The sequence below is a fragment of the Balaenoptera borealis genome (assembly GCF_965194805.1).
Source record: "Balaenoptera borealis genome assembly, chromosome: 14".
In the NCBI taxonomy this organism is placed as follows: domain Eukaryota; kingdom Metazoa; phylum Chordata; class Mammalia; order Artiodactyla; family Balaenopteridae; genus Balaenoptera; species Balaenoptera borealis.
The window spans coordinates 6,808,449-6,826,232 of record NC_138875.1 but is presented as its reverse complement, the minus strand read 5'-3'; the positions used below and the strand labels follow the sequence as shown (position 1 = coordinate 6,826,232).

The window sequence follows — 17,784 nt, the reverse complement described above, 5'->3', positions numbered from 1 at the left end:
AAACAATGCTGCTACGATCTCATTCCTGGTGAAATAATATGGAACAGCATCATTCTTTTTACAGGAATATGCAACAAAGTAGTTTCATTCTGTTCCAGCTCCCAGGCACACACTGGCTATTGTGTTAGTTTGATTGGGCTGCCATAACAGAATACCACAGGCTGGGAGGCTTAAACAACAGAAATTTATTTTCTCACAGTTCTGGAGGCTGGAAGTCCAAGATCAAAGTCCAGCAGGGTTGGTTTCTGGTGGGGACTCTCATCCTGACTTGCAGACGACTGCCTTCTAGCTGCCTCCTTACATGGCCTTTCCCCTGTGTGCAGGGAGGGGTCTCTGGTGTCTTTCCCTCTTCCTATAAGGACACTGGTCCTATGGGATTAGCTCCCTCCCCATGACCTTATTTAATTATTATTTCTTCCTTAATAAGAAATAATTCTTATTTCTTTCTTAAATACAGTCACATTGGGGGTTAAACTTCAACATGATTTTGGGGGACATAATTCAGTCAATAACAGCTGCCTTGTAAATAGTTCCTTATCAGGGAAACACTCTTTTCTACAGTGTAGCATAGAGTGGAAGGATGCAAATAATCTAAAAATGTAAATTGTCTCCTGGGATCAAATAAATGACTACATAAATAGCAGAGGTACTGAAACTAGATGCTCTTATGTTTCCTTCTTCATATTGGTAGGGGAGGCTTTTGAGTTAAAATGAAAATAAAACATTTAAAATGGCTTACAGTGCATAATCATTGTGTATAATTATATATGACATTATATAATTATATATGTATATATTATATATTAATTACATGTATATATGTGTCTATTAACTATATAGTATATATGTAAATCTGTAAAATGAGATAACATATTTCCAGCTATCTAATTCATATTCTGCAATTTAATTTTGCAGATTGCTTAACCCAAGAGGAGTAGTGATGTGTTGGCTTTTGAAGTAATTACAATATAGGAAATGTTTTTTAATTGGGAGAGAAAAGCACATAGAATAAAGAAAATAACTTAAAAAGTTGATAGTGTACATTTTCCTATTCTAGATGAAAGAGTCCTCCTTACCAGATGACAATTAGTCTCTATCACAAAGCTTTAGTGGACAGTCCTTGGCAACGATGATCCTTTCTTTCCACCACCCAAACCCAAACTTCCTGCGCGGTAAACTTTGCTAAGGAGAGTGCTTTTCTCCAGGTGACTGGTTAGGTAGCTAGCTTCTGTGTGTTCATGTATTACACTGTGCCTCATTTAGCCTTCCCATGTGTAGGGTTTTGGGCTAGATGTTGAGTTCTCAGATATGTAATCTCTACCAGTTATGCAGAAAAGGTATCTGATTTTATCCTATTTGTAGGGTGATTTACCTCGAGTTTCTAATTGAAGCAGAAGAGAACTATAAACACTGAGGGATTCCTGGGCTCTGCTTGTGGTGACTCCTTGTTACCGCACTCAGATAACTCAAGCTCTGTGATCAGAACATCCCACTCAACCAGCGGACCACCCACTGGTCCTGGAGCTGCCCATCCAACAGGGCCGAGGTCTACAGAAAGAGGGAAGCAGGGCCAGAGCGCAGGTGTCCATGTACCTTGCCAGTCCTAATGTTGCAGCCAGAACCCTTTCTTCACGTTGCCAACTGGGATGGAGAATGTGAGCGTCAGTCTGGTCTGGTCTCTAATCTCAGAAAACAAGAATTATGGCTCAACAATCTACATTAAAATTAAATTCTATCATGATGATTTACTTAGTGGTCTTCCCTAAGATGTCAAGAAAGCCAGGCGTCTTGTCAGTGGTGTCATCCAGATTTTACTGCCCTCCTGAAGGAGGTTTGTGTAACTTAGTACAAAATGCATTTATCTCCTGGTTATAATAGCTTCTTCAGCAGACCTTGTAGCTTCTTCTTAAAAGACTCCCTTGTTAGACTTAATTTGGTCATACTATTTCTTCTACTAAAACTTTATTTTGACTTAGGTTTCTATGGAGAAAGGATTTCCGCTTTGGGGAGGTAAAAAAACAGAGAGAGAAAGGGAGACCAGGGTGAAAGCTGGGTGACAGAAGCACAGCAGAATGGTCTGTGGGTGACCCCGTGGGGACTGAGCCAGTCAAACCTTTTTGCAAGTGTAGGGTTCTGACTAGAAAGGTTTCTTCATAGACCCTGCCTTTACTTTTTAATCATGATTTGTTTTCTCAAGAAGAGAGAATCTTCTTCATGAAGTTCTGCTGACAAAGCTTCCATCATTTTCCAGTGAGGCTGGGTGTTGTTTATTTATGTGACTACTGTAAAAGCAGGTGTGGGGTGATCTGAAAAAAACCCACACAGCTCCCTGAATTAATAGAAGAGCCCAAAAGTTTCCTGTGCGTTCATGTCAGAAAAGACCCTTTGGAGAGAAGCCACATTTGGTGCAGGATAAAGGAAGGACTGTTTCAGTGCTCTAAGTTCACAGTTGAAGCATATGTAAAATTGAGTGACTGGGTTTGCATATCTTTTTTTTTAAGTATAAAAATTCACCCTCTCCCCTTTTCAGAGACCAATTAATGTATTTAATATTTCAGATGTAAAAGTTGCACTTAGATTACTGAAATTGTGACATAAATAAAGATTATAGTTCTTCCTTTCTCAACTTGTGGCAAAATAACTAGAGGCCAAACGTTCAGAGGCATGTAGGCTTAGAGCGAGGGTTCTGTGGTAATACAGAGGGGACAGAGTTCCTCTGGATTGAATAGTCCCTGTGAGATGAGTGCTATGGAAACACGAAAAGGCCCAAACAGTATTTTCCTCCAAGGCTATAGACTTTGGCAGCTGTTTTGTCTGATATTTTTTTCTTCCAATTACATTCTCTGTACAGACCTTTATTCTTTTTAAAGAAAAGTTATGTTTGTGGCTAAATGGCACTATGCATAATAGAGGCCAGAAGGTGACCGCATGCAAGCTATTTCTTCTCAACTCATATGTCCCTGATACAGGGACTGGGCAATAGGTCCAGGGAGTGCATTTATATGGATGCTTATCCTGTAGAACATGAGGCAGAACAGCATTGCTAAAGGCGGTCAACACAGAAACAATACAAGGTTTCTTTAAATGACTCACCTCCTTCCTAGAAGTCTAGGCTTTAAGCGTTTTTCTCCTGTGACCTTGAGAGTTTCACCTTGTCTTGCATTATCCTTCTAGGATGTCACTTCAACCTTTCATGCATCTCCACCATGAAGTAGTTCTCTACAGCCTTGCTGCCATGGTCCTCCTTTGGGTTTGCTCTTACCCTGGGAAGGAGAAGGAATATCAAAGGGTCCTGATGGAGCAAAGCCTATTCCTCCATTCCGATCGCTTCAGGTATTTCATTGCCATATCAAGTATGTGTTTAGTGTGTTACTTGTCCTGAAAACTCTAAATCCCTCTAGTTGGAAAAGTACTACCTAGAAAAATAGTTTGCTCATGGTGTTGGCTTATGTTGCAGCCCTGATAGTACCATGCATTTGGGTTTTCATGGAGGAGAAGGGGAAGGGGCTTCAGTGCCTGTGTGCACATCACTACTTCTAAAAATCACCAATGGCTCTGGGCGAACAAAATAGACACATCTTCTGGGGCTCTGGGGTGTGAGACTAGAGCTCATTTTAGAAATAGAAGGTTCCAGATAGCAAAGTAAATGAAATCAGGGTGCTTAGCTACTCATTTGGTATGTTATTATTTTCTCTGGGAAAGTTTATGAGTGGCTATTACATGTCTGTTCATACGCATAGACCAGGCTCATATATCTTCTTTTTGCAGACTTTTTTTTAACCTTGTAACATGCCCAAACTCTTACTGTCTTCACACCATGATTATGTAGTGGGAACAAGAGGTACTTTTACGTTGAAAGTGTTCCTCAGACACTTCTCCAAGTTACGCAGAAGTTGGCAGCTTAGCAGCCATTTTTCTGGGTTTTGGTGCAACCATTGTTTTTGGTGACTTTATCGGACTGCCATTTGTTGGGACCTCAAATGTGTGAAGCTGGTCACTGGGGGGGAGTGGATCCCTTTACCTTGGGAACCCCACAGTCTTAAGGAGGGGTGAGATACCAAAAGATCAACTGTTCTCTAAGATCAACTGGCAGAGCCATCAGCGTGGATTATGGTAGCATTGGCTGAGGTCTGGTGGCACGAAAGGGGATGAAATCTCTTGAAATATAACTTCCTTGAGAAAAATGTGAGTTTAGGCTGGTGACCCATACTCAAGAGTTCAAGGAGTGAAATCCACAACTGATGCTGGAAAGGTTTCTCAATTCAGTCACGTTAGCACAGTGGTTCTGCTATGAGAAACGCTAGCTGAGTACGCGAGTGTGAAATTAAACAAACTCCAGTTTCAGCATCCAACATGGGCCCTTCCACTGTGGCTTGTCCTGCGACCTGGACCAGAAAGGGCATCCTGGCATCAGTAGACAAGCATCACACATCACATGGTATAGGATCACTCATGGCAACCACTCTGTGTGGCAAAGAGAAACAGTTGCAGCATTCAGCTCTTTAGGTACCAGATCTCTTTACTCGTGTTTGGACACAGGACTGAGACCTCCTTGCACTGGATCTCAGGCAATTTGTGTGAGGGGAGGAGGGGACCTTCTGAGGATGATGAGCCTTTCTTTTAGGGAGTGGGGATCAAGTGACTTATTTGCTTGGAAAAAAAGAGGTAAAACCACATCTGTTAAACTTCCTTCGTGAAATATGACCTTCCAGTGTCATAGACTGATTCTTCATAAAGAGTGTTTTAAGTCAGGATACGTGATAATGTGAAGGCATAATATTATCAGCTGTGAACCAATTCTTAAAAATCAGTATTTCCTGCTACTCTTTATCTTCTCCAGTCAGGCAGCCATTAATTCATTCTCTGTATGTTTACTGCCCCCTCAATAATGGTTCCACAGAAACATAAAGGGAAAGAAATGATCAGCTTTTGAGTTTCCAAATAGACTTTTGTGGTAAATACTAGATGTAGTATCTTTGAGAGAAAATACTTTTTGAGACCCAAGGTGGGGAGTAGGTTTGGGAGAATAAAATACAGTTGCAGTTTACTCAGCATTATATATTATGAGAAAAAATAGGTATATTAAAGATTATATTTAAAAATCCTTAAATTCCAGGGAATGAGCATCAGAAAGCTCAAAATTCAGGAACGAATGGTGTTTCCTCTCTGCATTTTGGCTGTGGTATTTGTTTGACTAGGGTAGTGGAGGTTAGGGTTTAGTCTGAAAGGAGGAGAGAGGGTAAAAGGCATTATGAGGCAAATGCAGTAAAGCTGACACTCCCCTCCTTTGTTTAAGCTGAGAAAGTGTACTTCTCGTGGATATAGAGAACAGATTGGTGGGTGCCAGAAGTAGGGGCTGGGAGTGGACAAAAGGGGTGAAGGGTGTTAAAGTACAAACTTCCAGCTGTAGAATAAGTATGTCATGGGGATGTCAAATATGACAGGGGGATGTCATGGTGACTGTAGTTAATACTACTGCATTGCATATTTGAAAGTTGCTGAGAGAGTAGACATTAAAAGTTTTCATCACAAGAAAGCATTTTGTAACTATGTGTGGTGATGGATGTTAAGCAGACTTATTGAGGTGATCATTTTGCAGTATATACAAATATTAGGTCTTTATGTTGTGTGCCTGAAACTAATATAATGTTGTATCTCAGTTATATCTAAATATAAACAGTATACTTGGATTTGAAAACATGGCAAGCAACACACTGTGCCCCTCAGATTTCTGCACGAGAGTGTAAGACCTCTCTGACCTAGGAGAGGGAGAGAGAGTTTCAGTAATGGTCAAGAGGGCTAGGTGCCTTTAAATGTGTCTGACTGGACCTGTAATGATATAGAGGTTTGGGGCTGTCTCTGGCTGTACCTCAGAATTACACGAAATGGTACCAGAAATGTAAGTGTTGCTCGAGAATTTTTTTCCTGTGTCATTTCAGCACTGTGGTTCAGCAAAGAATAGAAATTGAGGAATTTTATGTTTAGATAAAGAGAGATGGGGAAAGATTCCTTAGTCTCCCATGACCAAGTTCAAGAGGGTAAGAAATGGCTGATAGAGGTGGCCAAGAAGCACATGAAAAGATGCTCAACATCACTAATTATTAGAGAAATGCAAATCAAAACTACAATGAGGTATCACCTCACACAAGTTAGAATGGACATCATCAGAAAATCTACAAACAACAAATGCTGGAGAGGGTGTGGAGAAAAGGGAACCCTCTTGCACTGTTGGTGGGAATGTAAATTGATACAGCCACTATGGAGAACAGTATGGAGGTTCCTTAAAAAACTAAAAATAAATTTACCATATGATCCAGCAATCCCACTACTGGGCGTATACCCAGAGAAAACAATAATTCAAAAAGACACATGCACCCCAATGTTTATTGCAGCACTATTTACAATAGCCAGGTCATGGAAGCAACCTAAATGCCCATCGACAGACGAATGGATAAAGAAGTTGTGCTACATATATACAATGGAATATTACTCAGCCATAAAAAGGAGCGAAATTGAGTCATTTGTGGAGACGTGGATGGATCTAGAGACTGTCATACAGAGTGAAGTAAGTCAGAAAGAGAAAAACAAATATCGTATATTAACGCATGTATGTGGAACCTAGAAAAATGGTACAGATGAGCCGGTTTGCAGGGCAGAAGTTGAGACACAGATGTAGAGAACAGACATATGGACACCAAGGGGGGAAAAACTGCGGTGGGGTGGGGATGGTGGTGTGCTGAATTGGGCGATTGGGATTGACATGTATACACTGATGTGTATAAAATTGATGACTAATAAGAACCTGCAGTATAAAAAAACAAACAAACAAAGCAACTAATACTAAACTTTCACTGGGTTATTTTTATGGAAATATGTTGATATAAATGTTTCAGACATTACATGAAATTTCTAAAAATCTTATATGTTCTGGTATAATGTTATAAGTCATAATTCTAGTTATTACTTTAAAATGTATATCTCAGAAATAACTAAAAATAAATAAATAAATAAAAAAGAAATGGCTGATAGAGACCCGGAGGTGGTCGTAATTTCTGCTTAGAAATAAGAGTGTTTAGATGAAGAAAGGGAGACTGATGACAATGTGAATATAAGAAGTCTAGTGAGATGGAATAAAATTGTGGATGTCTGAAGGGCGGGGGTCCAATACCTGATAATTCTCTCCGATGATGTCAAACCAGCGAATCCCCTCAAATCAGCTCATTACCACGAGGATTCAAGGGAGCATCCACATTCAGCTGTGAAGTGAAAATGTCCACATCCTACTTCATAGCCTGACAACGTCACACCTGTGACAGTAGTGTTGAATTTGTGGATGCTATACAAATCCTCACACATTTATGTCAGCAAATTCTAATTCAAACTGACGAATGCTACAAGTGCTGAAACATATGTCCACTTGGAGTCAGGGACCCAAATTCAGGGGCATGTCCACGGAACAGTGAAGAAGGAAGAGGGTGTCTGCCAAGGCAGATGAGTAGAACTAGCCCGGATCATCAGATTCTATAGCTGGATGAAATTTATTTGAGCAACTTGGCTTATCAAATGTGATGACTTTCGTATTTAGGATCTGGCTTGGCAGTAGTTATTCTCACGGTCAAGGATGTAGCAAAACTAGCATTCTGTGTTCTGGTGTAGACTTGCTATTGTGCTTCCATACTTTCATACATTGTGAATGAATTCCCTCTTTGACATTATATACCTTGGACATTGGATTCAGTATTTACGTGAAGGATAGACCATTTCATTTAAGGTCGCAAAAATGTAAGACAGAAGAACAAAGATAATTCTTTAAAAGATTCACTGGTTATCAAGTTAAGAGCGATCTTTGTTTGCAGGAGATGCTGACATGGTAAGTAGGACCACGACCAGTTTCAATGTTGCATTCATATTTCTATTGTTTGATATTCACAGAATAACAATAGCATTGTCAAAAGAACAATCCATCGGGAGAATATTTGCTGTGTTAGCTGAAGCACTGTCCGTAAACTGTGTGCAAAAACAAAAATAAATGTGTAAGGAGTGTGTCTCCATCATTACATGATGAAAGTCCCTCATGCTCAGGCCATGATTTCTTCTTGGCTGTTATATCTTGTGAAAACCTTCACTTTGAGGGCTAAATAAAATCTTATCTGTTTTGGTCCCCCACTGTAAGTATATCTTACATTTGAGAATTAATTTCTCATTTAGGCTTCTGAACATTAATATATTGCAGAGTTTAAACACAACGACTTGAGGCATTTCCATTTAAAACAGAGCTTGTAATATGATTCATGATGAATAATTTACATTTCCCTCTTTCTAAAGAAGGAGGGAATTGTTATGTAAGTTGTAAGGAATATGTCTGCAAGAACAAAGCAACACGGTGTAAACAGCTCAAAACCATTCCGTGAAAAGCTCTTTTCTATCTAGTTTATCCACACCTCAGCAGCATTTCCCTGGCTTTCCCCTGGCAAAATGTGAAATAGGATACCCTAGAGGGTTATAGATTGGTAATCCTAATATTTGGTGTTCCCAAAATCCATTTGTAAGAAGCGAGAAGAAAGTGTATCCATCTAAGGGTTAGAAGAGCAGAATTCTGGGCCCAATTCCTGTACTCTTCAGCTGTGTGACCTTGTCTCAACAAGGCACATAACTTCTTTGAATCCAAATTTTCCTCTTCTTTTAAATGGGCGAACTGACATTTACTCAACATTCTTCCGAGTTGTGAAAACTGAAGATACTAGATGAGGTGGTGTTTGAAAACAGCCGTCTACAAAACTAATGAAGAGTTGAGACAATCTAGAAAACAGGGTGAATTGTTCTATTAAATCAACTGAATGTGTGGTCTCCACTGCCCACAGTGGACCCTCCCCCTCACCCCCAGACTCATGCCTACAGTGTGCATATTTCAGTCTAAGTTATCCCATCTCCACCCTTTCAGAGGCTGATGTTCTGGTGTTATCAGGAGTTATCGTAGTTCACAAGATACATCAGATGGAGCCTAATTTCAAAATGACACAAGAGATTATCAGTCGTTACTAACAATTGAAAGTCCATGGTTTTTACAGTTGTATCACATCCTTCCTGCAGTGAATGTTTTGTTATAACCAAGGTCTAATGGGTTTTGAAGGTGAGACTGATGAATTCTTATGTCTCTCGATCTACCTTGTTGATGGAATTCTCTCAAATCTGTACATTGGAGCACAGCATTGGTTTGAATGTGAATATTTATTTGTAGCATTCTTTTTAATTAAAGGTGGGTTTTTGGGCTGTAGTTTTGTTTTGTTTTCCCTGAGTCTCTCAACAAAACCTTTTACAGTTTTTCCTTTTCTTTGTTCAATAAACAAGTCTTCACCTGACAGAAGGAAATAGCTGGAGATAGACCTTCACAAAACCCCCAATGATGTTGCCCTGATGTATGCTGTCCCAGTTTTGTAAATTAGAAATCTGGTCATCTCAGCTCAGTCTCTGAGCAGTGCCAGCTGTCTTCTCTTTCTATCACTGCAAAGATGCTTTGAAGCTCCTCCTGTATTGGGTTGGCAACATTAACACAGGAAGATTTGAAGACTATAATAGCTGGAAAAGGTTACACAGCTTCACATAATTGACTATGGCAATATAAAATATTGCCTGCTCTGTATTGTAACAAAGTAGATATTGCTTTCTTTTGGATTTGAAGGGAAGCAAAGTAAAGCAGAATTGCCTTTTCTATTAAGTTTCCAGGTTAAAAGCTGCAAATCTGTGTTGTAAAGTGTGTCTTTCCTGGCTGCATACAGTAAATTACCATCCCATCCTGCTGTATGGACAATATGTTTCCAGCTTAATGAATCAGATGCTTTGTATTTTCTCCAGCTACTTAGTGCAGGGCAAAATGGGCTCATAAGGGAGGAACAGCCTTGAGGGACATCAGTCATTTTAGTTGATTTGCCTTCAAATAATTGTCAGGTGAAATAATGATGTAGAATTTTTTTTTAGAAGTCGAGAAATAAAAGGTAAATATTTTCCATTTTTTTCTTATTATAAATAAAAATTCAAAATGAATCATAAATAGCCAGAAATGGCTTCGCACTGTGGTAGTAATTGTTAGTCCCAAGCTGAACCTACTGAGAGAGCTCTGGTCTGAGGAAATAGATTTTTAATGAAAAAAAAAAAGTTCTTTGTTTCTGTTACTATTGCATTATTTGAAATAAGAGGGCAGGTTAGACCTAATCCTACTTTTACTTTGTGTGGTTTCAGGTTTATTTACTTGGTGAGTCTGATAGGCATTTAGGAAAACATGGGTGATCATACCAGATTAATTCTTTCCATATTCATTACTCTCCCTTTAAAAATGAATGTGACAAGACACCCTTAAGCAACAGAGCCAGTATGGGAACTCCTCTGAGACGCTCTTAAGAATTCGAACACTACTCAAACAATTTTCACAAGACAAAACCACTGTGGAGCACTCAGGAAACAGGTATCAAGGCAAGATAAAAATTCCCCTATATTTATATGTTAAACCAAGAATCACAAAATCAAATTCATTCTAAGGCAGGAGATAAATACCATGCTAATGGCTACAAAAGGAAAGAACAATGAAGAAACTATTTTCCAGGTATTCTAGAGGTAATAGAAATAAACCTCTAAAGAGAAGCATAAAATATTTATTGAGGAGTACACCGCACACTCTAGAATTACACGGGGCTGGTGACAGTGATTAAATGTTCTGAGGCTGCATAGAGAGATGCTGAGGTTTTAATGTACAAGATACTGATTACATGATGAATCGCAACAGTTTGTTTCCTGCAGTTGCCTGCAACATGGGGAGCAGTGAAAATAATGCACACACGTTTGTAGGCTCCATTGTACACAAAATGGAGCAGGTGATGAGCTAAATGAACGATGGGTTTCCTTCTCCCATTCATAAACGTGAGAGTTGCATAACGAATTAATCTGTTGGAAACCAGGAAGTCTAGCTATAGCATACAATTATTAAAAATATCAATGAAATACTCAGATTTTCATTTCAACTTGAAGATTGGCCCCTTTATTTGGTTTTCTTTCTTTTTTTTTTTTAATTTAATTAATTAATTAATTAATTTTTGGCTGTGTTGGGTCTTCGTTTCTGTGCGAGGGCTTTCTCTAGTTGCGGCAAGCGGGGGCCACTCTTCATCGCGGTGCGCGAGCCTCATTATCGCGGCCTCTCTTGTTGCGGAGCACAGGCTCCAGACGCGCAGGCTCAGTAGTTGTGGCTCACGGGCCTAGTTGCTCTGCGGCATGTGGGATCTTCCCAGACCAGGGCTCGAACCCGTGTCCCCTGCATTGGCAGGCAGATTCTCAACCACTGCACCACCAGGGAAGCCCCCTTTATTTGGTTTTCATTTAAAATCTCAAATGTGCAACGCTACCCATTAGGATTGCTTTTTTCCCCTAGTGTCAGCATTCAAGTGTGTAAATTAGAGGACCCTTAAGCAAATCAGAGGGAAGTAGGGAAAAATTGCACATTTTGGAATGATTTGATGGTATTTATGATTTCAAAGCTCCTGTGTAGGTGGCCGCTACATAGATTATATTAAATTTCAGTTGTTCCTCTGATTGTTATCGACACCTTTTATTTTCCTTGTTTAACATCAAGCTTTAACTTTGACTATAGTTATCCCTAAATAAGAAACACATGGTTAAGAAGGGCAACCAGCACAGAATCAGTGGCAGGATGACTAGACGTCAATGAGGACCTGGGTGTGAGGGAAGGAGAGTGAAGACCCGTTAAAAGTGGCTGAATCAACTTTCCTACCCGTGTCTGTCCAGCCTGCTCTGTCCTACATGCTCGAGGGTCCATCACGTTCTCCACTGACCACCCTGTCTTGAGCTTTTCACATCCTCACAAGAGCAAACCCCCCAGAAGTGCACCTACCCCAGTCCTGTTTCTGTGATTCTCTTCAGCGTTCATGGAAACGTAATGGAGTCAAGTGCCAAAGGGAGCATCAAAGTTAAGTCAGAAAATAAAAAGACCCCAACAGAAAGTTCTTCGTAGTGCTGTTGTCTCTTGTAAAAGCTTCTCCCTAATGGATGATGAAAAGGTGAAGCACAGTTCAGAAGTGAGAGAGTTTATGGTTAATGGACTTTGGATGGCATTGCATCTCGGGGCATTGGTCTCCTTGCATTTCCTTATATAAGAATATCTTGACATATTTTACAGGTTATAGAGTATATTTGTATACAAATATGTTTTAGCCAAATCATTTGCAAATTATAACATATGAAGCACCTAGTCTACTGCATACTTGCAAGTATATCATATAGCAAATGATGGGACAATGTCATGCTAATTTTTAAGAATGAAAGCAATGTGACTTTTTTTTCTTTTTTTTTTGCAATTTACCTACTAGGAATGGTAGAGTGCTTTAGGAAAGATGATTTATTTAATAATGAACCAAGTCTAAAATTTAAAGGATTGAAGTCATCAAATACATTTAAGCTGTTTCAAATTGAAATGTAATATTTATCACAGAGAAAAATATTAGAGAAAGGATAATGTGTATTAAAAACATTTCTTTTCTTTTGGCTACGCCGCACAGCTTGTGGGATCTTGGTTCCCCAACCAGGGATTGAACCCGTGCCCTTGGCAGTGAAAGCGCTGAGTCCTAACCACTGGACTGACAGGGAATTCCCTAAAAACATTTTTGGTAATAAACTTCCAAACCTCTATAAAATTAGAGATGATCTTATGGTGAACTACTAAGTCCCATCATTCAGCTTCAGTGATGGTCAACATATGATCAGTCCTGTTTCATCTAAATTCTCAAATACTTTCTTCCATCAGGGGATTATTTTGAGGCAGATACCAGACATGATAGCAGTTCTTTCATAAATACTTCAGTATGCATCTCTAAAAGGAAAGTTCTTCTAAAGTGTGAAACTACTATTATCACAATTAAAAATTAGCAGTGATTCCCTAATGTTATGAAACAGTTTGTCAGCTTCATATTTTCCCCCATTGCTTCACACGTCTCTTTTTAAGTTTGTTTGTTTGAATCAGGAGCAAACAAGTTCACACCTAGGGGGGGTCCATGTTCTTTTATAACAATAATTCTTAGAAAAAAATATGCCTTTTGGAGCCTAGCAATTCACTTCTACAGATGCATCTGATGGTTCCACGTTATCTTGATAGATTTGATTTTCTTTCTTGAAAATGTAATCCTCCTCTTAGGTGTTTTCCTCTGAAGAATCCTTTAGACCAAGGAACCTTTTGAGGCACTGTCTTTCTTTTGTGAATCCTACAAAAGAAATGAAACTCTCTAAAGTAAGTGGTGACCCAAGAGTCCGATGACATTTAATTTGGGCACTTAACGTTTACGTGGTGGCCACAGCTACCATGAATCTAAAGTGTGTTCTTTTATCTGTTTTATCTTGTCAAAAATTTCATGACTTTGACCTTTTCTTGCACAATCTATACATATACAGTAGAAAATTTAAAAGTATTTTTGGCAATCAAGATTTTCTTCTGATCCTTGTGTGAAAAAAGAAACACTTATGATCTTGAAAAAAGCATATGTTAACTTCCTTTGAATTCTTTAGATCAGCTAAAAGATGAATTTGCCATTTTAAGAATATAATATTGCAGAGATCTGTCTTCAAAGTGAACCCAGGCAGGAATACTTTTTTATCTTAGGGGATTTATATTTTTTAAAGGAAACAGCAACTAAATTTGAAAACCAGTATGTACCCAATGCATCAGGCTTTTCAAAGAACCATGTCTCAAAAACTAGAGCTTTTGATTTCTTAAAATGATCTCTGAAGCCCCGTCTTGAAATACATAAGTCAACAAATTGAATTTTAATGGAAAATCAAGGGTGTTTTTCAAAGGACGGTTGAATGCAGCTTTGAAAAATGCGAAGACAGAGAATTATCAGCTTGTTATAATGGCATTGACTTGACACTAACATTTTATGTTTAAGTAAGAAAGGACGTGACATCAAGGACAAATGAGGAAAGCAGCTTGGAACTGGCACAGCCCACCTTTTCCCTCCTCCGTGGACTTTCTCATCAGCCCGCTGAACCACCTGCCTGAGCACTCGCAGCCAAAATCATAATCACACGTTCTGCATCCATCTCATTTCAATATAGCTGTAGTTGCCTCTTTATCATTATATGTTTATCTTTTGATTATAAAATAATGAAATAGAAGATGAGGCCACCATGTTGTTCTAGAACTCCTCCCATCACTTAATAATATAATACTCAAAATGTAAAAAGACATGGACTTCATGTACAGTAAATCTTTTGCAAACAAATGCTGTAAGATTGTTATATTATTATTCCCATGTCCACGTGGAGGACCTGAGACGGTGGGTCTGGACAAGCTGCTGGTGTTGCAGTCAGTGGCAGGGGTATTCCTCAGGTCTGGGTATTAGCTACAAGTCACATGTGTGTTCCCCCCACTGGGCCGAGAATTCTACTAATCCATAAGAAAAAGGACAAATTTAAAATGAAGAAATGCAATTTCAGACTACTCAGGGCTTCCCTTTGAGTGGGAAAAACTGAAGAAATCAGTCAATATGCAGGAGAAAATTGAGAGTAATTGCTAAAGTGCCAGACAATTAAAATGGCAAATCTCTTTTAGAGTGTGATAAGGGACTTACACTTATGGTTGTTCCTCTACAGTTTACTCTCCTGTGTGTTCTCTTAGTGGGGAAAAAGGGTAGTCACTGTGGCTGTTTGCTAAGTTTCCTACATCGAGTAATTACAAAGAATATATAGTCATTGAGAAAGATATTTTCCAGCTAAGGCTATGCCAAGGTGTCATAATGAATAAAGGACATTATTAAATCTTAAATTGAAATGAATGTAGATAATTGTGTAATATGTCATGTATGCCTTAATTTTGATTGCGTATATATCTCATTCATGACCCACTGGAGATATTTAGGTCCTCTGTGTATAGAGAGGATGAAAAAGAGAAACACTACCTGTCTTTTTAAAAAAAAATATTTATTTATTTATTTTTAAATTTATTTTTTTACACTATGTCCTTGTTGGTTATCTTTTTTAAATATAGCAGTGTGTACCTGTCAATCCCAGACTCCCAATCTATCCCTGTCCCCCACCCTTCCCCCCCTGGTAACCATAAGTTCATTGTCTAAGTCTTGAGTCTGTTTCTGTTTTGTAAATAAGTTCATTTGAATCACTTTTTTAAAACCCACAATCTGCTCCTTTAGTTGTTGGCTTGGTTTCATCCACACCATGGCCTGGAATCTTTACTTCCTGGTTCCCCAGATAGTTTTGCTTGGGACTATGTGTGTGTTTATATAAAGACTTTAAAAGTTCCCTGAATTTGGGGTGCTACGGAGTAATGATTTCATTTAATACATTGAAATTGTTCCCATCTGGAATTGTTATAATTGTTATTGAAATAAATTATCTTTATATTCTTGCTTCGATAACATATGATGTTGCTCGATACAAACTAAAAAAAATTGAGATTGTGTGTGAAAGCTTTATTGTCATGGAAGTATCAACCCTCTCAGTAGGGTTTTATGTGGAAATTCCACTCATTTTCTAGTCCTGTTTGTTTCCATGAATTATTCTGTTTGGAGCCCTCTGTACTGTGTAGGGTCAGCTTATGAGTTTGCCTTCCTGCCTGGGGTATTCTTGTGGGTTATGTTGGTCTGATAGGCAGGAATATTCCAGAAGAGCCACCAGAGGTGGGTCGCCCCGGTCTGTGCCCAGGGTGAGGGAGGGGAGATCAAGGCTGTGCATTTCATTCTGCTCCTGGGACACTTCTGTAAGGATTTCATGCTAAAGGAAGGGGTTGAACTCAATGAATTCTGTGATTACACATTCAATTTACACATTTTCGAGGTGAGCCCTTCTTCCATTTTTACCCATAATTTCTTTATTTCATTTCAATAAACGGTTACTTCAGTTAGTCTGCAACTTAAAAAAAGAACACATTTGAAATGCTTTTTAATTTGTACCACTGTGTACTGACCTTTTTTGGTGTGTATTTACCATATTGAAACTGCTGTTATTTACGTACCTTTCTACTATTAATTTTTTTCTACATCTTATTGCTTTATTTTATTTTATTTGTTTACTTCTTTTAGAAAAAAGGAATGAATTTTTATTAATTTATTTATTTTGCAGGAAGAGCATTTGTTTATCTATTTATTTTTTCTTATTAGTCTTCCATTTTATACACATCAGTATATACATGTCAATCCCAATCTCCCAATTCATCACACCACCACCACCACCCCCTGCCGCTTTCCCCCCCTTGGTGTCCATATGTTTTTTCTCTACTTCTGTGTCTCAGTTTCTGCTCTGCAAACCAGTTCATCTGTACCATTTTCTAGGTTCCACATATATGCGTTAATATACGATATTTGTTTTTCTCTTTCTGACTTACTTCACTCTGTATGACAGTCTCTAGATGCATCCACGTCTCTACAGATGACCAGTTTCATTCCTTTATATGGCTGAGTAATATTCCATTGTATATATGTACCACAACTTCTTTATCCATTCATCTGTCAATGGGCATTTAGGTTGCTTCCATGACCTGGCTATTGTAAATAGTGCTGCAATGAACATTGGGGTGCATGTGTCTTTTTGAATTGTGGTTTTCTCTGGGTATATGCCCAGTATTGCTGGGTCATATGGTAATTCTATTTTTAGTTTTTTAAGGAACCTCCATACTGTTCTCCATAGTGGATCCACTGTATCAGTTTACATTCCCACCCACAGTGCAAGAGGGTTCCCTTTTCTCCACACCCTCTCCAGCATTTGTTGTTTGTAGATTTTCTGATGATGCCCATTCTAACTGGTGTGAGGTGATACCTCATTGTAGTTTTGATTTGCAGTTCTCTAATAATTAGTGATGTTGAACAGCTTTTCATGTGCTTCTTGGCCATCTGTTTGTCTTCTTTGGAGAAATGTCTATTTAGGTCTTCTGCCCATTTTTGGATTGGGTTGTTTTTTTTTTAATATTGAGCTGCATGAGCTGTTTATATATTTTGGAGATTAATCCTTTATCCGATTATTCATCTGCAAATATTGTCTCCCATTCTGAGGGTTGTCTTTTTGTCTTGTTTATGGTTTCCTTTGCTGTGCAAAAGCTTTTAAGTTTCATTAGGTCCCGTTTGTTTATTTTTGTTTTTATTTCCATTACTCTAGGAGGTGGATCAAAAAAGATCTTGCTGTGATTTATGTCAAAGAGTGTTCTTCCTATGTTTTCCTCTAAGAGTTTTATAGTGCCCGGTCTTACATTTAGGTCTCTAATCCATTTTGCGTTTATTTTTGTGTATGGTGTTAGGGAGTATTCTAGTTTCATTCTTTTCCATGTAGCTGTCCAGTTTTCCCAGCACCACTTATTGAAGGGACTGTCTTTTCTCCATTGTATATCCTTGTCTCCTTTGTCATAGATTAGTAGACCATAGGTGCATGGGTTTATCTCTGGGCTTTCTATCCTGTTCCATTGATCTATATTTGTGTTTTTGTTCCGGTACCATATTGTCTTGATTACTGTAGCTTTGTAGTATAGTCTGAAGTCAGGGAACCTGATTACTCCAGCTCCGTTTTTTTCTCTCAAGGCTGCTTTGGCAGTCTATGTTGAATAATAGTGGTGAGAGTGGACATCCTTGTCATGTTCCTGATCTTAGAGGAAATGCTTTCAGTTTTTCACCATTGAGAATGATGTTTGCTGTGGGTTTGTCGTATATGGCCTTTATTATGTTGAAGTAGGTTCCCTCTATGCCCACTTTCTGGAGAGTTTTTATCATAAATGGGTGTTGAATTTTGTCA

General features: G+C 38.7%; 1 protein-coding gene across 1 annotated transcript in view; it reads left to right on the top strand.

Moving 5' to 3' along the window:
* The window catches only part of LOC309611186 (uncharacterized protein), a 792,706-nt gene that overhangs the window by 155,095 nt on the left and 619,827 nt on the right, over nt 1-17,784 (top strand). The window contains exon 7 of the mRNA XM_082355316.1: nt 3,175-3,333. Coding sequence (XP_082211442.1) covers nt 3,175-3,333 — 159 coding nt within the window. The remainder of the gene's footprint in view (nt 1-3,174; nt 3,334-17,784) is intronic.